The 26,991-nt window shown below is 44.8% G+C and overlaps 1 protein-coding gene across 1 annotated transcript; it reads right to left on the bottom strand.

Annotated features, from left to right (window-relative positions):
* Positions 1–1,154: 1,154 nt before the first annotated feature.
* Positions 1,155–25,281, bottom strand: LOC8032855 (angiotensin-converting enzyme). The gene is made up of 13 exons (XM_029976553.3): positions 24,874–25,281; positions 16,513–16,671; positions 15,090–15,198; positions 14,861–15,004; positions 13,913–14,101; positions 13,150–13,247; positions 12,896–13,065; positions 11,336–11,460; positions 10,671–10,769; positions 10,448–10,592; positions 7,102–7,200; positions 6,914–7,036; positions 1,155–1,468 (listed from the first exon to the last, which is right to left on the bottom strand). The coding sequence occupies exons 1-13, from the start codon at positions 25,108–25,110 to the stop codon at positions 1,243–1,245; spliced, it is 1,923 nt and encodes a 640-aa protein (XP_029832413.2). The 5' UTR covers positions 25,111–25,281; the 3' UTR covers positions 1,155–1,242.
* Between the last annotated feature and the right edge of the window lie 1,710 nt (positions 25,282–26,991).

Raw genomic sequence — 26,991 nt, 5'->3', positions numbered from 1 at the left:
TTGCGGACCGTCCCTGTAAGTGTGCCCTAGATGGAGCGCGGTCTCACCGGGGTTCGGAACGTAACTGCAGTAGAATCAAACAACCACAGCTCCCACTTGGTGCGACGTTGCAAGGGCGCTGCGCCAGTGGGAGCTGTGACTAAAAGCTGACCCACTTGCTGCTCTCTAAAGAGCAGCTGGTTGTATCTTTAAAATTCATTTTAGTGGAATATGCGGCTTTACTTCGACATAATATTTCGGCCATGATCATACTTTGTGCCATTAAAACGATGCCAGTCATTTATTTTGGTTTCGTTTTTGACTGGAGTGGCCCTTTAACTATTGCTGGTAATTGAAAATGTCTTCTGCCGAATTGCGTGAGCACCGTGTTTTTATTGGGATAAGTAATCTCTAAACCTGGCTAACTTTGTTCCACCCTTCAATCTATTTCGTTTCTCATGTCTTTTTTTTTACATTCTCTAGTCGCTTTGTGAAACAGCAATGAAATTGATTACACAAATTTTGCTCCTTTCCTGCACTAGCATGGCATAGGCAGTGGTGACAAAAATATTGTGTGTTGTTCTGCAGTTATGTTTGCAGACGAACTTGGTACACATTTTCTGCCTCAGCGACACACACACTGTCATGGCCAATGCCTCTGAAAGAAAACCCTGCCCAAAGCTAGTGCCCCGGGATGAATGGAACACAAGGTTTCCGTTCCTTGCAATCGCACACCCCATCTTTGACCCTTCTATTTCATATCTCCCCATTTTCTTCAAAACATGTGCTTGTTCTCTTCACTCACGCCTCCTACACACTCTTCCACCATACGTGTGAATGTGCACATTCAACACCTAGACAACAAGGCCATAATGCTGGATTTGTTTTTATGTCAGCTGGCAGAGGCCAGCGTGGGACGCAGATCGGGAGCAAGTGCTGCATTAGTGTTCAGCTGTGATTTGTGTTCTATCAGTGAAAGGAGGACACAAGTTCCAGCTGAACTCGTACTCGGCACTCGTGCGACTCTCCCGTTACAGAAGTGCATTGCGGGAAGTGGCTAAGAGCCAGCCACATAAAACGTTCCGCATTAAAATGTTGCCAGCATAGAGATCGGTGGAACGTCCAGTCCATAGGAATCTGCACTTGCACATGTGCAGCAAGAGTCTACAGTAGCCTTCGGTTTAAAACCAAGTGGAATTTTATTCTCGTGCCGTAAGTGGCCGTGTCAGCAGCCGTCTGGTCTGTGGTCGGGTTCCATTCCGTTTAATTTTTGTGTTTCTTTCTGCAAGGGGGCAATGGCAGAGGGCAAGAGGTGGAGTCGTCACTTTTCCATCCGACAGGCCTTCCCTTGTTATAGTTGCGTAGCCATTCCAGCAGAGGCTGGAAGTAGTCCATCAGGGGTCCTGCATCCATGTTCTTGGTCTTGCCCTTGGTCAGCATGCCCAAGACTTCTGGCCATGGCTTGGACTGCCCGAGCTCCAACACGTCACTGTTGCAAAGGGCAGTAAATGTTGCGTGTGCCGTGTGCTCACGGCATGGTAATCTGTGTTTTTCTTAATTTTGGATACCTCTCGAAGCACTTTTATTTATTGAAGGGCTGTAGGGAACCCTCCTGCAAGTGCAAAATCTGAATGCTTGTTTTTAGAGCGCAGCTCTTAGGCGCCCGTTTCCGGCTTGAGCAGCGTCGCCGACAGCGTAACCAAGGTCACCCCAAGGTCACATGACCCCTCCCAAGGTCACGTGCCCCCAGGTCACCCCAAGGTCATGCGAGCACTCCCAAGGTCATGTGACCCCTCCCAAGGTCACGTGATCCCTCCCAAGGTCACGTGACCCCCCCTCCCCAGGTCACCTCAAGGTCATGTGATCCCCAAGGTGGCCCCCATGTGACCCCCAAGGTCACGTGACCGCCCTAAGCTCATGTGACTTCCCTCCCCTTCCAAAGTCACGCGATACCCCCCCCTGAGGTCACGTGACTCCCTCGACCCGAGGTCAGGTGACCCCCCCCCGGAGCATATTAAAGCATGAGCGGAGGAGAAGGAGGAGGAGGGGTCTATTTCCCCTCAGTACCCTTCCCTCCTCTTCCTCAAGAGCTGCGCTCCAGTTCGGCGTTACAGGGAGTTGTAAACGGCTTTCACTTTTACAGCGCAGCTCTTAGGCGCCCGTTTCCGGCTTGAGCGGCGTCGCCGTCGGCGTAACCGCGCAGTGCATTATGGGTAAATTTCCCCGCTAAATCTAGCGGAAAAATTTCCCCGCTAAATTTAGCGGAAAAATTTCCCGGCTAAATCTAGCGGAAAAATTTCCCCACTAAATCTAGCGGAAAATTTCCCCGCTACATTTAGCGCACAAATTTCCCCGCTAAATCTAGCAGAAAAATTTCCCCGCTAAGTCTAGCGGAATATTTTCCCCGCTAAATCTACTAGAAAAATTTCCCCGCTAAATCTAGCGGAAAAATTTCCTTGCTAAATCTAGCGGAAAAATTTCCCCGCTAAATCTAGCGAAAAAATTTCCCCGCTAAATCTAGCGGAAAAATTTCCCGCTAAATCTAGCGGAATAATTTTCCCGCTAAATCTAGCGGAAAAATTTCCCCGCTAAATCTAGCGGAATAATTTCGCCGCTAAATCTAGCGGGAAAATTTCCCCGCTAAATCTAGCGGAAAAATTTCCCCGCTAAATCTAGCGGAATAATTTCCCTGCTAAATCTAGTGGAAAAATTTCCCCGCTAAATCCAGCAGAAAAATTTCCCCGCTAAATCTAGCAGAAACATTTCCCCGCTAAATCTAGCGAAAAAATTTCCCGCTAAATCTAGCGGAAAAGTTTCTCTTCAGGTCAGGTGACCCCCCGAGGTCAGGTGACCCCCCCAAGGTCACGTGACCCCCGTGGTCACGTGACACCCCCAGGTCACGTGACCACCCCTCCCCCCCGATAACACGTGAACCCCAGTACCCTTCCCTCCTCCTCCTCAAGAGCTGCGCTCTAATTCGGCGTTACAGGGAGTTGTAAACGGCTTTCATTTTTATTCACAAGTTCAATTAAAATGTAACCTTAAAGGGGGCAGAAAATAGTGCCATGAACTTGTCACATACTCTAATTTTATTGGTAAGTATATATTTTGCTTTTCTTTATGTACACAACTTTTTAGAGGAAGAATGAATAGCCAGAAGCTCTTTGAGCACTTTCCATGCTTGCATACTTTTGGGGTATGTCTCCTGACATAGTGCTGGGAAGTTAATAGGCTTTAGAAGGTCTTTTTTTTTTTTTTTGGTCTGGAGATGTGGCATTGCGATCTATTCTGATATTGAGTTATTCAGTGTTGCAAATGATAACAACCTGAAGCTTCAGAAGTAATCTGAAAAGTAACACTTAGTTTTTCAAGTAATCTAATATTACTTTTGTCTCAAGTGATCCAGTGATCTAATTCGATACTTTTATACCCAGAGTAATTGTAACCAATCATTTTTTTCTGAGTAACATGCACAAAGCTGCTTACTAGTCTCGCGCCACCTATAGCCCTGGCACCTCGCTCGGTGCCTTGGGGAGCAACGGGTTAGCAGATGATGGTTTAATTCTCGCTGCTTTTTGTATTTTGGTATGTTGTCACATTATGGACGTAACCATTGAGAAGAAGGTTTATAGTGCACAGAGCTGCCTAGAGGTGGCGCAAGATTGTCGAATTCAAAATGGCGACATGTGGTTTACGGGTTTTCTTCAAAAGCATCCAGGAAGCTGAGAGCATGACTGCTTTGTTTGAGGAGCGCAAAAATTAACTGCTTTCTGTCAAAATGGTTTAAGTGTCGAGACTTCTGCATGCAGGCTTGATTTAGATACAACACAGGTGTGCGAGGGCTTTTTCACTGTAGGAACGGCATTCCTGAAAAAAGCAGAATTTTCGCCAGCAGTACTGTTATTCGATGCATTGAATTATTTGAAACTCAAATGCTAGGAATTTGATCACAAATCCAATTATTCGGACAATCATTATTCAATTCAAGCTTGAAACTCGAATAGCACATCCCTAATTAAAACTGGATTAGCATTAGGTTGTGACTTTTACTTCATTTAAAGGGTAACTCTGGTACATTTACTTAAATTTAGAATGACAACTGTTTAGTGAAGGAAATGTCCCTAAATTACAAGCTCTCATCTTTTTATATGCTTTGTGTAGTTTTGTAGATATCTCAAAGTTTTGTTTTGGGGGTCAACAGCAGAACCAAAACTACCCGCTCAAGCATGATGGCAACCCTTGTGATCAGCGGCATGGCCACCGTGTGCCACGGTACTGCAAAACCTACGACTGGCCTAGTCACTAGAACAGTTCAGATCAGTTGGGTAAGATGCTACAGCCGTTTTACTGCATTGCTTCATAGATATGAAACATCTTTAGTAAATATTAATACATGTCAGTGATGTGATTGCTGCACCAATTGCGCCAAGGGACTAGCCCTGCTACACCCTGCTACATTTTGCCAAAATATGGGTAATCTGCGCCAAGCCTGCGCCAAAAAGCCAATTTTGTTCGCCTTACAAAACCGAAACTAAACTGAGTACCGTAATTGAGCATGCCTGTGTTATGTGGCACAAGTGGCCGCCCGACACAAAGTACCCTGCATCAATTGCCCATCCGATCTTGCATGGTTTTCCCGCCGTCTCGCGTTCGGCGCTCTCGTAAATCTCGTCTCGCGTCTTTTTTTTTTTTTTTTCAACGATAGACACGGGTTTGTGCAGATGTTCCGACGCTAGCGTGCCGGGTACCAGCCATGCTGTGAAACAAAACCACGTTTTTGCGTGGCGGGGGTACTTTGTGTGCTGAAGCACTCGCTCCTGAGACAGCGGCCGTGGGAAAACTATTTTTGGTACCTGCCTTCCAGTCACCGTGGTCGCGCGACATCAAGTGTTGCCGTCCCCACGTCAGGCACTTTCTAAAATTAAACTAAATACTGCCGCATGTTCATCAGCATTCCTGTTCTTGTTTAAATCATACGTTACTACAAAAATCCATCTTTAACTCAAAGACTGCTGTGTCGAAGTATTGATTACCTAGGTTTCTCTCGGTGCACTTTGTTTTGAGAGAGACCCGGTACATGAAAAATCTGCCGCAAAAGAAAGTTGGTGAAGGGCAGTGAGCTAAAGCAAAGAAGTCAATGTCTGAACGCTGAACCCACACAGCGCGCTTGTTTGTCTCGAGTTCAGTCGTTGCACAAAGCGCCCCAAGAACTTTTTGACCGCGGCTCGCAATGTCTTTGCGCTCAAGTTCTTTTTTCTTTGTGTGTCTCGCTTGTACCTTGTTTGCCAGCGTGGCAAGCATGCACCGTTGGACTTACTTTGTCGTATGCTCGACAGTTACATTTCCCATACAGTTTTGAGAATCAGTTGGTGACGGAGCAGAGTGGCATGGTTTCGGTTTCAAACGAACAGCCGTTGTCTCCGCTTGCGCGACAAGGCACGCGCAACTGCAAGCCTGCCGAAGTTGCCCTCACATGCATGCGAACATGATTGCACGACAGAGGCACCTGCCGGGACGCTTGCAATCCATTTTACGTTTCCTTACTTTTGACGAAAATCTGGCACGTCGGGAACCAGTAAAATGGTGGCAAGCAGATTTTCAGAATTGCTCGGCAACGCCTACAGCACTGTACACTTGTGGGATGTATCAGCAGTAAACACACAAGCAGCGAGTTCCGTTGCAACACGTCACATCAGAACACCACACAAGACAAAGTACCCTTTGTTTGTGCAGCACTTAAAACAAACATTTTTTTTTTTAAGAATATCTACTCCAAAAGTCACTTTTGCTGTTCCAAAACACTGCCTTGGCTGCTCCCAAAGCCACTTTTGGTGCTCCAAAAGCACTGCTTTGGTTGCTCTAAAAGCCAAATTTGCTGCTCCAAAACACTGTTTTGGCTGCTCCAAAAGGTGCTCCAAAATGGCGTAGGCCAATCACATCACTGACTCGTTCATAAAGTTGTCGGCCAAAGAGAATTAACTTGCTTTAACAAAAAGCGAGTTTGCCACAATGATTGCTGGCTAAGAAATGTGAAATGGATGTTGCTGAAGCGTTATGGAATCTAATCATAAGCTTGCAATGAGCAGGAACGGCACTAAACTATTGTCGCCAGTGAATGCCACCTTTGGTGCCACGACACGCTTGAGCGAGTAGGGAGTCAACAATCTTCGTGCACGATTGCTGAGGACCGCTTACAAGCTATGACCGCTAAAACAACATAAGCAGAAATCGTCCTCTGGGACGGCTGAAAACCTGGCGAAAGTAGTGGCACTACTAACAAGTAACCTCCATGATTATGAACATAACATTGGGGCACAAGGTTGCTTCAGAAACAGCCAGCCCACTGAATGCCCGCTGAGAAACTGGTGGTAGCATTTTTAATATTGGTTTTAGAGTGGATTGTGGTTTGCCATTATGGGATATTTCGGCAGTGCTCGTATTTAATTTGGTCATTTTGGCAGTCATTTAGTTTGGTTCGACTTGTGACCGTAGTTACCCTTTAAAACTACAGCTTTGATGAACCCACTTAGTAACTCTAAAGGCTGGTTCATACCTTAGTTCATGCAGCACTGTTCTCTTGCATTTTCTTATGCTATGTACAGATCACCGAAACATTTGTGTCTAATGTCATGTGCCAGGTGGTTTCCTTAAACTGGTAGCCGCACTTAATATGAAGCGCCTGTATTGCGGTGAGTTGTGCCATAAGCAGGCGTAAGCTTCGTAACAAAAAGTAAGAAAATGGGTCTCGGGTACGCTCCGTGAACCCGCCTCTATGCTGCAGACTTCCAGCATCTTTTTTTGTCTGTATGTGACATATTGCTATCAATCTATCTTGCAACGTGTATTGAAACCTACCCAGATCTGCCAGAATCAACATTGAAAACAAAAATTACATCCATGCCATGCACACTAAAGAGCATCTAAGTGAACAGACCCGAAGAGCTTCCCAGCTTCCTTGGACTGGTAAAAGTCACACTTATGGAGTGGTCCGACGTGCCCAGCTTCTTCGCAGAGCGCCTTGTAGAACTGGAACTGTAGTACTATGCTCACGAAGTACCTGGAATGGCATCGTAACACCATATAATATCGTAACTGGATGACCATTCTTTTTGAAAGTTTTACCTAATGTATGGGACATTTGCAGAAATGTGGTACTTGGCCGGAGGATCGAAGTCTTCGGAGGTACGAGAGACTCCTGGACAGATGCCTTGGTATTGCAGCCTGAAAACATGATCAGATTTCGAGTGAAGAACTGTGATGGCATGTGGATAGGAGGGGTGTGCCACTATCCTCCATTCACCCTTTCTCAACCGGAAGCTGAGATTACGAGCTCTCCGCAGCAATCCTAGGAGGTGCCTGGCGTCTCGTGATTTCGATCTACGTGAGCACATACGTTCGACAAGAGAGCCGCATGATTCATTAGGCAAACGGGATTTGGGCCGACGATCTGGAAGCGTTGCATCACGACAAGAGAAACCGCGTTCGGCCACCATTGTTCTGCTCAAAACCGTGTTTCATGTAGTAAACTGTGACCTGGTCAGTTGTGTATAGTTCGAGAAGCAAATCTGCCACACTCGCAGCTATAAGCATTTATGTGTTTGCAAATGTTGTACGTGGTTCACAAAGTATGGCCGTCAAAATATTGGCCAGCAACCAGTAGTCATGCTGAGTAGCTCCAGCCAGCAGGGTGGCATTAACAGATGCAGAGCATTCAGGATCCCGTGGTGACCAGCTTCTTACAGATAGCCCTTGCATTATCCTGATGGCTAACACGTCTTAGGTTAACTACTTAGGGGTTTTCTATGAATGCTAGTGGATGGCCCTTTAATTTCACAATGTGCACAGTTTGGCAATCCAGGCTTTAGTTTTTTGTTAACAAAATAAAGAGGGACTCTTTCAAGAATAATCTGCCAGCCTTGGCAAACGTCGAAGATTGCAAAAAACATACTAATTAGCTAAATAATTACCTAAGATTTGCTAATCAGCTTTTTAGTGGAAGTAAACTCGCTTTTTATTAGAAACCTGCTGAGCATCATTGAACACAATTAAATGAACTCATTTTAGAGAGATATAAGGCACGTTCAGCATTTTATTGCATTTAAAAAATATTACATTTGGACAGGTTCATAGTTTTCAGTTTCTTATCGAAGCGCATCTTTGCACCAACGGTCCTTCCCCCTCGTGGCCCTACTATGGTGAATCCTACAAAGGGGGCGAAGCTACTGCCTCACCTCCTTTGTAGGATTCACCATAGTAGTGTGGAAGGAAGTGGCACACGTGCACTGCACGCCTCTGTTACCGGGGGCCAGGATTGCTGGCGCAAAGATGCGTTCCAACAGAAAACCGAAAACTATAAACGCCGTAAAATGCTGTATCTACCTTATATCTTTCTATCATGAGTTGATTTAGTGGGTTTCGGTGTGCAGCAGGTTTCTAGTTGCAAGCATATGTTTATCCTCACTAATTAAAAGCTGTTTAGTAAATCTTCATTAATTATTTTCATTTTATTTTTGCAATCACCTATGTCTATTGTGGCTGGCAATTTGATCCCAGAACAAGTTTCTTTTTTTTTTTTGAACCTCCCTATTTCTAGGGATTTTGAAAGTCTTCACTGAAACGACCGGTTTATTTTTTAGTGGTGTTGGTTCGTTACACTAGAACATTAGGTGGTCACTGGTGGCAGCTTGCTCTCAATTTCTGCGCATGAGCATAATGGTCGAGCTTATGTCGAAATTTCCATTAAAAGTCCAAAAAAGTAGAACCTGGTGAAACTTGAACCAGGTTCGCGACATCCCTTCCTATACTCTGTCCTCCTCTAAGCTAACAGTGCTGGGGAAGCTACGCTCTCTTGGAACCAGTTGTACGCCCACCTTTCTTTACATGATCACTCTCCCGCTCATACTCTCCGCTCATACTCTCCGCTCATACTCCCGCTCATACTCTCCCGCTCAAGAGGGGTCAGGTGATAAAAGAGAGGCGGTTGACCGGCTGGCGAGCACGTAGCTCCCACCACACTGTCAGCTAAGGGGTCAACCTGCGGTGCCTCACGGGCACGTGTGATTCCGTACCCTGGACGCAGTGTTGCGAACATGCCACAGAAACCGTATGCTAGTGGTTAATTTATACAGTGTACGTCCCCTCTGTTGCAATAACTTTTTGTCTCGCAAACATCGGCTGTGCTCTTGAACGACATGCACGGGCGGCAGTGGTTCAGACGCTGTTGCACATGGTGTGCCGTGTGCTTCGGAGCCAATATTGCCCGCCGCTCGAACGTTTCGGTGTCGATTTGTGATCGTGTCTAAAGACTTCTTCAAGGATGCCTAACTTTTTTGGAAACAAATATTGTAGAGACGTTCGTTGGTACTTTTTAATGTGGCAGCGCTAAACTCGAAACATTGACACTTTGTAAGCGCTCATGTCCTTCAAGCACTGCAAAGTTTCTCAAGGTAGCGCTCTTCAGGACCTGCCCACATACACGCTCATTCAATTGAGCACATAGATCTTAAAACAAGCACAATGACTTGGAGGCAACATTTGATATGAAACTAAAACTCAAATAAAACAAAACAATCCGAGACAATACCTCAGGGAAGAGCGGAAGGCAGAAACTCGTTTCCAGTTGTTCCCATGCGCCCATAGCAGACAACTATGGTGTATAGCAGGGGTGGCCAGGTTGACCCGGCCTAAGAGCCGCAAACAAAACCACGAAACTTCGAAGAGCCGCTGGGGAAGGGGGAGGGGGGCAAATTTTTGTCCAGAGCAATAAACGAAACTCAAACTACTTTTAATCTATCCGAGTCAAAAGTAGTCCAACTGTACGTAAGGTAGCTGTAGCACACAACTACCAAACCGCAACCTGTCTTTCAATTTAAAACATATTCCATTTTTCTTTTTGGGGAAGTGCTCGTGTGCCCCAGAGAGAAGGGGGGGGGGGAGCCACACTTTAACACGCGAAGAGCCGTAGCTTGGCCACCCCTGGTGTATAGTAAGGGACCGCATTGAATTGTGACGTCATGTGAATCGTCCCTACAAGTCCTACGGACTAGAGAACTACCGTAATATCCCAAGATGCCCCACTCCCAAAAGATAGCCCACCCCCAATTTTGGCATGATTTGCTATTTTTTCAGAAACATTGAAAGATAACCCACTTCCAGTAATTTTAGGGTACTGGCCAATGGTGACCTGGGCAAAACCGGTGTTACTTAACCACGGCGGGAGATAAGCGAGCATCACTGACTGCGAAGGACAGTTGCCCTTGGCAGTCAACAATGTTTTTTGGTTCATTGCCCCTTCCTGCGAGGGTCACAAAATTTAAAACTAGCATATTTTTCAACTTTTTTTATGGCACACCAAAAGTTAGCCCACCCTTCATTTTCATCCGATTTTCTATCAATATTATGTTGGCTATCTTTGGCAATATTGCGGTACATAAAAAGCATAATGGTTGCGTAACAGCTTTTTACTTACAGCAGGTCCCACCAGCCCTTGTTGTAGTTCTCGGGCTTGTACTTGCCCTTGAACACATTCCAGCGCCAGAGGTCGTAAATATACACAGATGGAATCACCGCCACTTTGTCCAGAGCAATGCTGTACAAGTAGTTTATATCTGTCTCTGCAAGTGAAGAGAGAACATGTAATAACTCTCAGTGTCTCGAAATTTCTTTTGGACTTCAAATGTGAAACCGAGTACCTTCATCTTCGGCACCTTCTTCTAGAAGTCCAATGGCTTTCAGATGCTTTGGTGTGGCAACAGACAAGGCCATAGTGTCCCCTATGGCTTCATGGAAACCTGTAAAATTGATGATGTGTTATAATTATAATGCAATTAAATGCAAAGGTGCAAGCGAGCTGGACAAGAATGACGTCATTCTTGTCCAGCTCGCTTGCACCTTTGCATTTAATTGCATTATAATTATAACTTTAAATTTGCAAGCTTCACCCTTGTTGGTGTTAGACTGGTCGCAGCTGATAAAACCCGTTTGCTCTACTGACGTCTAACCCCTGGTTAGCTCAGTTGGTAGAGCGCTCCACCTGTAATGGAGAGGTCCCGGGTTCGATACCCGGACCAGGCGGATTTTTTCAGACGCTCACCAGTCACCTAGCTGTGTTTGGAGATTTATGTTTGTCCTTTGTCCCTCTTGTTTCCCTTCTCCAGGGATTATCTTCGTCATTGATGATGTGTGTTTTTGCAAAAACACTATAAAATTTTTACGTTTTTAGATTAACCGGTACAATTGATGCGTAAACTTGACCAGTCAAAAGTTCTTCAAATTTTTTTGTGGCAGTCCCTTCCGTGTGATAAAATTTAAAAATGTGAGTCTGTTGCATTTCTAAAATTTCCAATTGTGTGCTTACCAGGATTTGCCCCATTCCTAAAGAAGTAGGGCTGTTTTGCATACTTCAGAAAGTACTCCACATGTCCCATCTCATGGTGAACCACAATCAAATCATCCATCTTGACTTGTGTACACTGCTTGATTCTGTGAGTAGAAGAATGTGCATGTCAACTATGTGTGTTCTAGTTTATTCCCGTGTACAGCTAGCTCTGGGCTAGTTTAACCTTCAACCAAGTACACTTCCAGAAAGCATAGATCTGACACGAGTACAATTCATGCTAGACTACTCGACAGGTGGCCTGCTTTACACCTCTGTGCAGCATTAACATCATTCAGTATTTAGATCCAATAATGTCTTACTGAGCATAATGGAATCTATCCTGCGAGTTATAACGGGATTAGATGTTTCTAATGCATGTTATACCGGACTCGGTTAGCCGTTACATGCGAATAATGGCCACTCCAGGGAGCTGTCATATGCATGTGCCTTTTAGGGTGAGAATAATTTGACCATTTCGCAACACAGTTATTTTCATTTTTGTTTTCAAGTTTTACTGGCATTTCAAATTCAGCGCCTCACACACTTTGTCTCTAATCACCTTGAGTCTCCACCTTGAGACAATTGTATCACTGTGTAAATGTGTATGTGTGAAAAACTTTTAGCAGCATAAGTAAGTGCTGTATGAAGGCTCCCTAGGCAGGTTTTTGCAGCTCTGCCGCATTGTAGGCATTCCCCCAAATACTTCAAATTGAATGCTTCAAATCGATAGCGCCTCTCCGTGTCAAATGTGCGTTTTTTTTCGTCCTGTTTTGTTTGTGCCTTGTAACCTTTTAATCAATATGTACCAACTAGCCCCAACCAAAGTTTTATTGAACCAAGGTGCGGCGGAAAGTGCTGTTCCCGATCAGGATCAAACACATGGTATATGTGGGAACATTTGTAGCACATTATAAAGGTTCTTCGTGCGGTTGCCGAAGGTATGACTGATATCTTCAGTGGCAATGGGAGTTAGGGACAAAAAAGTAACCAAGCAGGAGTTATCTGATTGGTGGCAGATAGAAGGATTAATATTTTTCTTATTCTCCTGGCAGACTGTGGAGCGGGATGCACACAGTCGCAAAGAGGTGCTTCCATTGCAAGGATTATAATATTTAAAAATGATTAAAAAAGGTTGACTTTAACATTGTGTACATTAGATAGATGTTATCTTTGAAACGAGAAACAAGCTGTGCGGCACAAACCGCAAAAGCTTTAGTGGTATGCATTTGTTCATCTGTCGCCGTGGAGTGTCATGCCTAACAAAAGTAGACATGGTACGTCCGTGCAAAACGTTAATATTGATTCATTTCAAAAGTGACCTGTTCTAGTTTCGAAAGTTGTATACATAAATTTAGTACTCACCACTACCTGAACAACAATTTCACCAGGATGAGCGTTGCATATATATTGCACGAAGGGACATTGCACTAGCCGTAGACGGGCTAAGCTCCAGAATAGGCCACATTGGGAGTGGGACACAGTTAACTCTACATGAATATTTTGCAATATATTTTTTGCAGCACTCCTTCGCTAACTTACCTAACATCCGATGTTCCACAGAAGTCCCAAGCAGATGCGTGGCAAATGATTTCTCTGTTCGTGGGCTTTTCCAGCACAGACTTTTCCCAGAAAGATTTGGGCATCGGCGGAAGCCCGAGTGACGTAAAAAACTCCTCAGAGAGCAGGAACATGTCCTTTGCCGTCATGTTCTGTTGGCCAACGTGAGTGATTACTTTAAACATAAAGTAATCTATGTCTTCGGTAATATGTATCAGAGTATCTTCCATGCTCACCTTCTTCCTCATGGCATCAGTAACATCAATGGTTGGTTTTCCAACATATGGTTCAGTGAACTTGTTCAAAGAGCTCCAGTCTTGAGCGTGGATGTGTCCTGCACATTTGCATTCAAATTTAATCGCAAGAGTTTGCGAAGATTTTGTTCCTTTTTTGTTGTTTTTTTACGTTTGTATTTCAGTGCCATAAAAAGTATTCCAAATGCATGCATTTAGTGTGTCGAGAAGCTGCACTTCCACGCATTGGAAGGCCCGGAACGGCCGAAGCTTGCCATAAAAGAGGAAAAAGAAAAGCAAAACGAGCTGGGATACATATAAAACAGGCTTACATCATGACACAAAAGAGGTGGGGACTACAGGTAACACATTACAAAAAAGGTTGGAAGAAATCTTGTATGTTGCTCGCATCACGTGTCATGCTCTGTTCCTGGCTTCTTTTAGACAAAATTTTTTTTAAATTATATTTTGTTGATTGCGTACGGTAACTGGAGCTCAAATGTTTATCAAATGAAATTAAGCGAATCAAACTGCACTCCTGGCCTTCTTTGTTGACCAAAGTGTGCGCTGGTTTGCACATATCAATACCCGGCTGCATAGACAGGCTCTCTGTGTCTTGAGATCATTACACAGAGCGGGCAGCAGAAACCAGATGATGACCAATGATCTCTTGGATGAAGTTGCCGTCAGTATGGGCAGCCGCCACTGGGTGGTGTTTGCTTTAGGTATCAATGCACCACGCTTACCACACCGATTGTGCGCTTACCCAAGAGGTGGGCTGGGATAGGACCATCTGCTTTGATCTTATCGCCATATTGCTCGCGAAGTCTGCTTCTCACGTAGGCATGCAGTTCCTTGTAAAGAGGTTCCAACTGCAGCCACAACTTGTGCAGCGTTTCTTCGAAACCGTCGTACTCGTATACGTGTTGCCACATGCCGCTGGCGTCCTTGAAACCTGCAGCAGGTTGAGAAGTGCGGAACGTTAGACTGAAGGACCTTAACAGAGAACTGTTTGGCTCAAATGATGTTATAATCGATGCTAAAATATTTATATTGAGAAATATTTTTGTACTAATATTTAAAATATTTCAGATGCGGAGGCAGTTTGAAGGGACATATTGTTTCCGAACCAGGAGGGACGATATAGTCGAAGAAACAAAAAAGTTTTCCTGGTGTTCTATTTTTTTTTTTTTCCAGAGAACACTATTTTAAAGAAGTGGTTCTAAGGATTTTGTAATTAACTTTATCACTTTCATATTTAGTATTAAATCCAAAAGCTCATAAACAGACGTGTTCCGTAAAATTGATGCTGTTGAGAAAAAACAAATACCCTTGAAAGTCATGTTGCGTACTAAAACAAATTTACGCCCTCGTAAAAATGTTAACAGCTTTTCCCAATGCTCACTCCATAACTGTATTACAGCACACCTTCAGGTTGCTGGTAAACACTTTAAATAGTGTGCTGGCAGTCTTATCAGCATCCTAGATATATTTTCTTACAAGCAACAAGTTTATATGCAACATGCTCATTATAGAGCTTCACATGCACATAACCAATAAATGCATGCAGATACAATGAAACCTGTGCGAGACAGAAATCGCGAATCTTTTGACTGCCCCAATTGAAAGCGACTCATTCGCTGGTGACTGCGCCTCTGCAATTGCAAAGGTTCCAAGCATGTTGCTTTGTTCTGTTGTACAAGCTCGAGCTTACCATTGAGCTTAGCAGCTTCGTTCTGGAGTTCCACGTAGCGAAAGTATTTTGCTTTGACCGGCTTCCCCGCAACTTTCCGCCATTCATTCCAGACGTACAGCAGCTCATCGTAGTTCCTTGAATCCTGGAGGGTGTTCTTGATGGCTGCCAGGCAGAGTACGGCGAGATTAGCATGTCTCGTTCACAGAGAACAAAAGGGTGAAGTGAACAGTGAGGAGCTGGTATTTACTTGGTTCTAACGGCACGTTGCATTCGTCGGACGTGTTGGTCTTTCGAACAAATGGGCAAATTTTTCCTCCTCCGTGGTTGCTATCCATGTCGGAAATTATTTTCACCAACTGAAATCGCGTACATGCGAGGTCAGTAGTTGGGTTGTGGAATTTTAGGCTTGTAAGGTCTGACGACTGAGAAAACATGATCAGTGGGCTTTAATCCACTGTGTGGTGTTACGACTGGAACAGCATCCTCAAATCTCAAAGATATCAAATAAAAAAAGTTGTGGTGGACAATATTTATTTAACTTTTGTCAACCGTACGAGGAACCAGGACGTGGTGAATAGACCTGACTATATGCAGCAAACATAAGCAGATACAAGCATAAAACCGAAAAGAGAGATAGATAGGTTATAAAAGCCTTTATGATCGAGAATTAACACACCAATGAAAAGGGGAACGAAATTGAGGTGTAGTAACTTACTTTTGTGTTACTTTTTTTAATTAAGAATTAACATGTTTTACTCTTTGACATGACAGGTATGCATGAGCGCCATTATTCAAAGGACATATGTCCATCCAGAAAATGAACATAATTACTTTATCTTTTTTATGGTTTCATCTAAATACTCACAAAATAAAATGCAAAAAAAAAAAAAAGAAAAAAGAAACAAACTTGTATAACTTGGCACCTAAAACATGATAAAAAGACTAAGCCCGTTCACACTCTTTCGACCTCTTAGAACTGGGCGCCTTGAAACCTCTTAAAACGAGAGGACACACTGGCGCCATCTATTGGGTAGCAGTGTAAACTTAGCGGCCCGGCGTATTTTCTATTTCTCTCGTGCATTATCCTTTCTTTCCTGGCTTGAAAAACTTTTGTCCACGTTACAAACAAGCACATTTGACCTCGGAAATCCCGCAAAACCTTCGCTCTTGTGAAATGTAGTTCCAGGATCACTGCATAGATGGCACTAGAATGCCAGTGTGTTCCCTCGTCCTAAGATATTTTAAGAGGTTTCAACAGGCCTCGTCTCTCTCGGTCGTAGTCGGTTTCAAGAGTGTGAACGGGCCTTAATTCATTTAAGTCTTGGGAAGAATATGTAACGAATAATGTAACTATGTTACCCGTTATTTGAAATAAGTAACGTAAGTATATAACCCGTTGCTGTTTTGAAAATGTAACGAGTATGTTACATCACAGAAAAAAAGTTGCGCGTTACTGCCAACGCTGGTACCATCCCACTTGCAGTGTGGGTCATCGTGGCTTTCATGTGGTTATACTTGTTCCAAGTGGTGGACAATCATTATTTATAAACAAGTGCTCTCGCCAACAGGAGCTACAACACGCTGGGGCAGGAAAACACTCTTCGAAGAACAAAGTGCCGGCGTACGCTCACTCGGTTCCATAAAACGCGTCAGTGCTTTGGCAAACGTACCTCGGTTCGCTCGTCCTCCGGCAGGATCGCTGTGCCGAGCACCGACAGGCGTCGGAAGATGGTGCGCGTCTTCTCGTCCTTGAAGCCAGTCCATTTGAATTGCGTGGCGTTCTTCCAGACCTCTTTCTCCAGAACGTTGGCCCGTAGGGTCTGTTCTACCTGTGGCGTGAGGAACAAACATTTTCCCAAGTCCCATCGTTATTTCCGGTCCCTGCTGCTTTGCCTTATCTGCATTCCTTAATTTAGCGTGTCCTCAGCGTTGCTCACAAGATGGCCTGGAGATATTTGCTATCTAAATAATATGACCTCGACCTGGTAACCACTTCAGTCTTTTTCGGTCCCTGTTCGACAAGAGTGTTGTGGACGTCACGTGTGCACCAGCGGTGGTGCTGGTGCACCAGCAGTGGTGCTGCTGTCAGCCCGGTGCATGCGCATATTTCATATACACCAAGAGTTTTGGTCGATATGCATGTCAGTTATATTGAAAAAGCGTAATCTAAGTTAAAACAATGTGGAACCTAATTCGTACACACAGGCCTGTTGACAGTGGCCTCAAATTTATTTGTGAGGAGCCCCCCCCCAAAAAAGATCTGCAACTTCTCAGCCTGTAGCTTTTTCTTTCTTTTTTTTTTTTACACCGATCGCCTATGGGTGTTTCTTTTCCACTGTTCTAAAAAGCCCCCTCTGGACTATTCGTCACCCCCACCCAAAAGGCATCACCCTTTCCTAGCTGCGGTCTGCCATGAGGAATCTTCATTCTATTATGGTTTTAAGCCTAATGTGAGTCCGAAGTTAAAACAGCTTTTGAGAACTGGTTTAAAAATAAAAGGAAAGAAAACTGAATGAAAAGACAACAACATATGGGGATATGGTAACCCATGGTAGCGATATGGTAACCCATGGTGTTTTCCCCTAATATGAATGACCAACTAGCCCACTCGTCAACACATGGTAGCGGCGCTGGCTCAGTATTGAGTGAGCAGGCGCTGGGTCGTGATTTGGAGGAGAAGAATTAAGGATTAAAGGCCGTGCGTCGAGGAACGCGCAGTGGCATGATGTCGGGGTTCCGCGGGAGGAGCGCGCAATGGCTCAATCTTCACAGTGCCTTCGGGGGCTCTAATCTGGACACTTGACGAAAAAGTCCCGGCGCCGTGCTTGATGACCTTGGCGCTGGCCAATCACGGCGGCCGAATCGCTCGCCGGTTTTTTCGCCAAGTGTCCAGATTAGGACATCGGGAAAGGGACCGCTGGAAACGGCGCCGCGCAGAGACAAAACCATGGGCGCCGAGCCCGACGTACAAAGCGCGACACTGTTAGCGCGAACAAGCGATCGCCGTTTTTTTCCAGTTTCTCTCTTTGAGATTAAGGGATGTCATCCAAGTTATTATTTCTACGGAAAGAGCTGATATAGTTCTATAATGTAAGCGATAAAATTTCGTGCTCGCTGATACTATTTAGAAGTAAAATGCCGAAATAAGCCGATGTCGTGTTCGCGCTAACAGTCGCGATGTGTACGTCTGAAGACCGCGCTAAAATTGTCAAAGCAGTGCGCCAGTAAAGAGCTGCGCAGCTTGTGCAACGGCGGGGAGAGCAGCGGAAGATCGTTGAAAGTACCACCTAGGAGCAGAGTAGCGCAATCTAGAACGCCGTCTCTCGGCGACTAGCGGCGAACGCCCGGAGGTTTCAACTGCGGTCAGAAATGCATGGAGAACGTGAGAAAATCGTTGTTTCTTCAGTTTTGTGGGGATGTGCGGAATGGAAATCATTTTTGACATAATAATGAAACATTTTAGAATAATATGCGATAAGTTTTGTGCCATACAAGGACGTAACTTTTTTTTAAAAAAATTGCCTGAGCGGCATCATGCAGCAGACGACACGGCGACGTCACACCATTCACGTGACCCGCTCCGGCCAACCCGAAAACCCCATCTCCGCTGCGAGCAAAAATCGTCTGCTTCAAACGCCACTGCCTTGGAAATTGCCTTCCCAAAATTTGCACACGCATCCGATATTATTAAAACTTTGATAAAGTGTTTATTGCTTTACTAACTTCACGACAGACTAGTTTTGAAAAGTGTGAACTCGCCGTTCATTTTTTAATCAGCCGTGTTGTGTCGATCTCCATGTATTCTCCCGTAGGGCGGGCCGCCTCCTGGAACCCTGAGTACCACGTGACTCGCGCCGAGCCGCTCTGTCGGCCATGTTGTCGGCAAAACACGGGGTTCAAAGGATTGCGCTACTCTGCTCCGTAGGTGCTCAAGTACCACCCACACTCGACCTTGAAAATGCCGTAGTAGACAAAAGACCCTAAACACTATCGCATTGCATCTCTTTTGTCGGGACTCTGAGAGAATGCTTGTTATTTTAGGCGGCATATAAGTAACCACAATTCTAAATTGTTTATAAGACCTCATCCTTCTTTGATCCGTCTTGAAGGCTCAAATCTTTCCTTGACTCTCAGCCGAAGCACGGTCGCAGAGTTCCGTAAGCATTTCAAGTTGTATAAAAGCAGTACCAAACATTCCCTCAAGAACTGCTCAGTATGCGTTTTAAAGGAAGGAGTAAGTTTGGAGCGCCGAAACGTACTTTCGCATATTTCCTAAAGATACAGAAATACTGCTGTCTTTTGGCAAGAAGCAGTACACTAAAAGTGTATAGCTGGTGCGATTTTATGAAGAAAAACATACACGTTAAGTATATTTCGAGTTTACCAAAATACTATCATGTTAAATCTTTTTTTTTTTTTTTTTTTTTTTCAGATATTGTTAGCGCAGTCTTTTGTTTGGGTTGTGCGTTGGAGTGCCGATCGGCCGTAACGTCCACATATGAAGCGGAGCAGAACGGCGGCTCCGAAATTGATTAGTTTTCTGGGTATTGCCCAATACACGTGAGTTATGAGCACATCAAAGAAGAGAGATTTCGTGCATTGACAATTTTCCCAGAAACCTGCTAGGTTTTGCTGAACCTCCTTAGGCCGGTTCACCTTCGCGGGTCTGCCAAAATTCAAAATGATTGTATTTGAATAACGCTGTGAACGTATGTTTTTTTTTTTTTGTTTTTTTTTATTATTTCTAGCAGATAAACGATTTCTTTTTTTTTAATGTAGGGTAGTCGAATTAATTGGTTAACGTACCGATTATTTTATTAATGCGTTAATAGCGGACTAATTTCTTCACCTATTAATCGGCTAAAAAAGGATTAAAAGCGCAATGCTTTCTGACCTTGCACTAATAGCCAAGTGAGTCCTGTCTGCCCCAGTTGCTTCTGTGCAATTTGTTTAGGAGTTTAGCTCAGCAGGACGTTGTTAGCAAGCAAAGAAACTCGCTGCATCCGTCACAGATAAATGAATCTCTTCGGTGACATCAATCTTGTAGGCGTTACCAGAAAAAAAAAAAAAAACGGGGCAACGAAATACGCACTCGTTACATGCAAATAAAAACAACGAATTCCCGTTACAGAAAAAAAAAAAAAGTTAAAGCACGTTACCTTTGCATCACTTTTTCTATTTATGAATTCAAACATTTTCACTGTTTTGACGTTGTTGGTATGCTCAAGCTTTATATTTCAAGAAATATTGTGCCTAAGCAGAAACTTAGCATTATTACCTTATCTTTTCTACGGTTGCAGGTAAACACTAGCGAGAAAAACACGCGAAAACGCAGGACTTTATGACTCGATGCCTAGGAGCACGGAAGAAATTTAAAGGGGCTGCGCAACGATTTTAACTTTGAAAGAATTGGCATCATCCACTCGCGTGGATGTAGCCTCGGCCAATTATTTAAGCAAAGCACTGAAACTGTTGCATAGCTCCTTTAAGCATAATTTGTTCTTAAAGCTCTTGGGAAAAAGTGTTACGAGTAACGTAATTACGCTAATTGTTACTCAAGTACGCAAGTGAACTATATATCTTTTCTGTACTGCGCTCAGACTAATTAGCTAACTTTTAAATTATTCTTTAAAAGAAAAACCATATTTACTTTCGAAATTGACGATTATTTTTTTAGCTCACTTTATTATTTTTAGCCATTATTTTATGAGCAAAAAAATATCTCAACAATATTTGATCGAGAAGTTAGGAAACAACGTGTCTGACTGACTCGCAGCGGCTCGAAAAATCGCAAGGTTACGCGAGTATCGGCAATTTTCCAGAGTCTATCGCTCAAACCAGCCGCACTTCGTTTCTCCGATGCGATTCGTGATAGACAACAATCTTTTGCATTTGGAAACTGCAGAAACAAGCGCAAGTTAAAGAGCGCGGATGCAAGCGCAGACAACGTCAGCGGAGGAACGTTCAGCGCCGCCATCTATAAGCGGAGCGACTGTTTTCCGACCCTATCGATGCTCCGTTCACGTTTGTCAGCGCTACGGAAAAGAAGATCACATCCTTCGAAAGCAAACAGATTGCCACGAGTGCAGGTTCTCTACGTGTCCGGCTGGGAAGCGCGAGGTACTTTCAGCGTCCCTCAAACACACTGAGAAGAGCAAGTGCCCGGGACTTCGTTCCATTCAGAGCGCATCCGAGAGCGCTGCGAGAGCGTTGTCACGTGGTCTTTGTATTCTTTAAAAAATATATATATACGGGCCTTTTTGGGCTATATATATATATATATATATATATATATATATATATATATATATATATATATATATAAACGAACATATGCAGATGAATGAACCGTACGTAACCCAAAGAATCGTTTTACAAACCCGCCGAAAGCCAAAATGAACGGCGGAGCCAGGATTTTGGCTTTCGGCGGGTTCGTAAAACTTTGATTCATTGAATTAAGTACGGTTCATTCATCTCCATATGTTCGTTTATTTCCTCTTCGGAGACCACGTACGATGGTGGGAAGTGCCCATGATATATACAGGGTGTTTCACGAGAGGTAGACAAATTCGATATTGCGCAAACTACGCGTCGCAACAAACGAAAAAAAGGCTTGTGTCGTTTTGGTCCTGGGCCAGGGCCCTAATTAGAAAAATTATTAAAGTCCGGAATAATTAGATTGTTCACTACTTTTGCTTAATTAACTTTTTAATATTGGGTTTAAGGGCTGCTTTCAATCAGAAAATTGCTCAGCATCATCGAAAAACACTAGATCAATAAATTGCAGGACGATAGAAGGCAAGCGAGGCATTTTACGGCTGTCTCAAAAACCGCACAAATTCGACGGGTTTTTAAGTTTGGTTTGCAATCGGAGCGCGTCTCGGCCCCGACGGCAACGCGCCCCGTGGAGAGTTAGTGCAACCAGCCTCTGCTGCGGTGCGCGAGGGCAGCGCAGCAGAGGCTGGTTGCACTATTTCTCCACCGGGCGCGGTGCCGTCGGGGCTGAGATGTGCTCCGAGTGCAAACCGAAACTTAAAAACTCGTTGAATTTGTGCGAGAAAGCCGTAAAATGCTGCGCGTGCCTTCTATCGCTCTACAATTTGTTGGTTTAGTGTTTTTCGATGATGCTGAGCAATTTTCTAATTGAAACCATGCCCTTAAACACAATATTAATAAAGTTAATTACGCAAAAATAATAAACAACTTAATTATCCCAAACTTTAATAATTTTTCTAAATGGGCCCCTGGCACAGGACCAAAACGACACAAGCCTTTTTCTTTTTTTTTTTTATTACGGGCTGTTTTCTCGATGTCGAATTTGTCCACTTTTACTGCAAAAAAAGTACAGGTTTTTTTTATCGCAAAAATAAACTAATAATGATTTAATAATTTTCCTAAATGGGCCCCTGGCACAAAACCAAAACGACACAAGCCTTTTTTTTTTTACGCGTTGTTTTTGCGATATCGAATTTGTCCACTTTTAGTGCACGAAAAAATTCACAGTCTTTTTTTTATCGCAAAAATAAACTAGGCATTGACGAACGCTCACTCTCCGCCCAAAGGTATAGCGCTAGAGGCCACAACCAGATGCCAAAGTTTCAGCCCGATCCGATACCTCAATCAAAAGTTATAAGTGATATCTGAAAATTTCAATGGGAAAATAGCGGCCGACGGAGGTTTCGAACACATTCGGCTCTATGGCACCAGAAACCGAAAACGGGCAAAAATGGGCTCCATTTTCGCATTGAAATTTTCAGAAAATCACTTATAACTTTTGAACGAGGTATCGGATCGGGCTGAAACTTTGGCATCTGGTTGTGACCTCTAGCGCTAACTTTAAGCGGAGAATGAGCGTTCGGCAATACCTAGTTTATTTTTGCGGTGAAAAAAAGCCTGCAATTTTTTTTTTGTCACACCCTGTATATATATATATTGCGTGATTAGTTTCCTGCAGATCGGGCGAATAGCCAATCACTGCGAACAGTGGAACGCTTTGCAGGGAAACTAAACTGGTGTTTAGGTCCTGTGATGTCACTTTATGTCACGCGACATGACATCACGTGATTTATATACCTATACTGTTTCTCCGCTAAATTTAGCGGGAAAATTGACAGAAAGTGATCTGACATAGCGCGAAATACACACCAATTCACTTTCCCCGCTAAATTTAGCGGTAAAATTGATGTCACGTGACCAGACGTCACGTGACCACCAATTTACTTTCTCCGCTAAATTTAACGCGAAATTTGATGTCACGTAGCCTAACACCAATTTACTTTCCCCGTCAAATTTAGCGGAAAATTGATATCACGCGAACTATACACCACTTCAGTTTCCCCGCTAAAATTGGAGGGGTAATCGATGTTACGTCACGTATACACCGATTTCGTTTCCCCCCCTAAATTTAGCGTGTTAATTGACGTCACGTAACCTGACTACGCGTTACATTTACATCAATACAATTTCTCCACTAAATCTAGCGAAGAAAGTTGACGCCACATGATGCATACACACCAATTTAGTTTCCCCGCTAAATTTAGTAGAGAACTTTATAAAAAATATACGTTCTTCTTCACTTCCTGAAACGACGGTCTAATGGCTTATAAATTATTTTAAACAATCCCGCCTTAAATGGTACTGCATTTCATGCTTTAGAGGACTTTGGAGATAGGTCGCTGTTATATTTTTTCAATCGACTTTGATTAGTGCGTTTTCTGTTGAAAGTGATATAGGGCGCTAGGAATCATTACGAAAATATAGGAACACCAATTTCAGAGTTTGTGTTATCTCAGCGTCCGTGTCACGAGAAATTTCCCTCAAAACGTCTTTCCTTCGACATACACATTTTTCAAGTTTTCCTGAATGTGCGATTGGCTCAAACAATGGACTTTTTATTCGAATACATACAGGGTGTTTCACGAAACTCCGACAAATTCGATTTTGCACAAACTATACGCATCGCACAAAAGAAAAGAAAAGGTTGATTGATGCATCTCTTTGGCTTTTGCACGGGGTCCTATTTAGGACAAATAATATAGATCGAAATAACTATAAGTCATTCCTTATTTTCGCTCAATTATCGTATATTTAATGGCACGGTTTCAATTAGAGACTTGCTGGGAATCATCGAAAACTACTAAATCCACCCACATTCCAGTAATATACGACACGCGCGGCGCTTTACGGCATGGACGTGTTTCTAGGTTTCGGTTTCTCATCAGGGCGCATCTCTACGTGCGTGCGCCGCCACGCGTCGCACGTAGAAAAGATAAGAAAGCCTCCGGACAGCCACATGAGGTTTGCCTTTTTGACGTCGTTGCCTGTTTAAACACGAACCTCCTCAATACGTGCGTAGCGTGGTGCGTGGTGTCGCTCGCACGTTGCGTGCTTTGACCACGGGGAGCGGGACTGCTGGAGCGGAGATGCGCTCCGGTAAGAGACCGAAACTTAGAAACGCGTCCAGATTTAACATTCTTTTTCGGAACGCCACAAAATGCTGGGCTTGCCTCAGATCATTGTAAAGTGGAACGATGTAGTACTTTTCGGTGGTCCCCACAAGTTTTTAAATAAAACCACGACCTTTATAATTTAAATAAATGCAAAGGTGCAAGCGAGCTGGACAAGAATGTCCAACTCGCTTGCTCTTGTCCCTCTTGTTCCCCTTCTGCAGGGACTATTTTCGTCACGACCTTTCTTTTTCTGTGCGTGTGCGTGCGTGCGATGCGTAGTTTTTGCAAAATTGAGTTTGCCGGAGTTCCGTGTACAACCCCCCCCCCCCCCCCCCCCCCCCTCAAATACTCATGTAAGCAACGACATCAACAGAAGGTATATTTTTTCTTCGAATTTGCAGGCTAACTAGCATCTCGAGAAATTTCTCAAACTGGAAAACGCACCTTCCTAACTCCTATTCAGGATTGTGCAAGGTCTTCCACTAGACAAAAATCTTGCTTCAGGCGCGCACAATTTTAAGCCCGAAGACGACGACCTCGCACATATGAAGTCTAAATCAGACGTCAAACCGGCACACTCACGCTCTTGTTCTTGTTGTATTCGGTCAGGTTGTTGGCGTAGTCCCACTCTGCTCCGAACGACTTGAGGCACATGTCCGTGAGCAGGACGTCGGCGTCCTTGAGGTAGGCCTTGGCCCGTTCCTCGTCCTCCAGCGGCCCTTCGAGGGGCTTCTCCGGAGCGCCGTCGCCGACGACGGCGACCACGAGCCCCACAAGCAGCAAAAAACCGCAGGCGGTCCGGAACCACGACGTCGCCATGGAATCAGCGGCCGTCCTTCTTCAGAGGCCCTATCGGTCCTCTTCCTGTCGAGTGGCCAGGGTCACCATCGGGCGCCTTTTATAGACGGCGCGGCGCCTGCTCTTTAACCGGTTCGCCGGTTCATTCGCCCCGGGTTCACCCCCATGCGCTGGGAACCGGGCGACGTCGCACTGCGCGAGGGGCGAAGACTGGCAGATAGCGACCGGAAGCGCATGCTGCGGCTGGTTATACGACCGCGCGGAGAAACCGGACGAGTTGGAAGTGATAAAGTGTCCTCGCGCCGTCACGTGACCCTTTCGAACGCGATCGGTCGGGTCGATTTGGGGGGGAGAAAGTGAAAATGCGGGTTCCTCGGGACTGACTCGGAGGTGGCTCGCGCACTTTCTTCCACAAGTGCCATCTGCCTATGGCCCGTTTCAGGGAAGAGCGTGTGGTCGGGGGCAGTTTCAGCGTTCGTGCATGGACCTATCGCGACACAGTTAGGTATGCACCGTTCGAATATTTACAAAATAACAGCCCAGGGGTTCCAACCTAGGCACTCGGCAAGAAAGTCGGCGAGGGATTCGACCGCCGTGATACGCCGCCGCCAAGATAGAGCGCGGCGCCGGCCAATCACGGCCGCCAGATGAAAGCCTCAGAACGTGCAACGCGGAAAATAGCATCGGCCAGACGCCCTTTTTCTCGGCGTGAATGATCTGCGCTACGTTGTAGAGTCTATATAGCCTTGTTTCCGCAGCGCTGCAACGCAGTCATAGCCACGTGCAATAGTGCGTTCCACGACAGCGCGTGCGAATGAGATGCAAAGCGAAGCCAGGGCGGGGCTGCACCACTGCAGGGGAAGGTATAAGCAGAGCCGTATATGTAGAGAGTTTGGCCATTCGTTGGGAAGTATAGGAGACAAATGAAGCGGCGCCATTGGCTGAAAGCGGGCTGGGCGTGTTCCAGGGCGTCTTCAGAAATTCGAATGTGACCAACCAGAAGCCGGAAATAATATCCTGGCGGTGGTCGCGAGAAACAAACCTGATAACTGCATTGGAGTAACTCTTGATGGCTGAAAATATAATACACGTGATGTTTCAATCACACTCATCTAAAATGATGGTGGAAGAGTGCGACTAGCAGAAAGATCGACATAATCCTTACGCCAAACGCCGAGCGCCGGGAATCTGCCGTCAGAGCGGTCACACTCCGTCCGCGTAAAACAGAGTTGAGCGGCGCATTCGTTTCTTACATCTTTCTGCATGATCATGATGAAACAACACGTGAACCCTATTTTCAACCACAAAGAGTTACTACACTTCACTCTTACGCACTTATTAAAACCATATACGAACATAGACCTTCGATGATCGATCGGCTCAGAACTGTTTGCCGCTACCACCGCTAGGGGATTCTTTTCGGCTTCTGGTTGGTCAAGAGAGCATGCCAAGCGTTGGCCAAGCCCTCTTTCCGACTCTGCCGCACGCCCCGACTCTGCCCGCACCTCCCATTGACCAAACTCTCTCAATACACGGCTCTGGGTATAAGCTAGCCTCGACTACACCGTGACAATGTAACACAAAATAGTCAACACCGAGCGTAAATGCTTTTAAGCGGCCTTGCATGGGCGCCGCCAACACCGACCTTCAGTTTTACATCGCAGCTGTTTATGGCTAGGGTTCCGTGGACTTTTCGTGTGCGTGACCAAAAACTCTACACTCGCACCGCCGCACGTGCACGCCTTCCCCGTATAGAAGATTCGGAGTAATTATCACCAAAAATAAACTAGGCATTGCCGAACGCTCATTCTCCGCCCAAAGGTATAGCGCCAGAGGTCACAACCAGATGCCAAAGTTTCAGCCCGATCCGATAACTTAATCAAAAGTTATAAGTGATTTTCT

The sequence above is a fragment of the Ixodes scapularis genome, unplaced genomic scaffold (genome assembly GCF_016920785.2).
Source record: "Ixodes scapularis isolate PalLabHiFi unplaced genomic scaffold, ASM1692078v2 ptg002371l_1__unscaffolded, whole genome shotgun sequence".
NCBI classification, from domain to species: domain Eukaryota; kingdom Metazoa; phylum Arthropoda; class Arachnida; order Ixodida; family Ixodidae; genus Ixodes; species Ixodes scapularis.
The sequence above is the reverse complement of the archived record's forward strand: the minus strand, read 5'-3'. Positions and strand labels throughout refer to the sequence as shown.

Excerpts from the sequence above, each read along its gene's own strand:
- LOC8032855 (XM_029976553.3), bottom strand. The coding sequence starts at position 25,110 with ATGGCGACGTCGTGGTTCCGGACCGCCTGCGGTTTTTTGCTGCTTGTG. Across the intron at positions 7,037-7,101 it reads GCAAATGTCCCATACATTAG|GTACTTCGTGAGCATAGTAC; the intron begins GTAAAACTTTCA and ends ATGCCATTCCAG. Across the intron at positions 1,469-6,913 it reads GAAGCTGGGAAGCTCTTCGG|TGACGTGTTGGAGCTCGGGC; the intron begins GTCTGTTCACTT and ends CCTTTGCAACAG.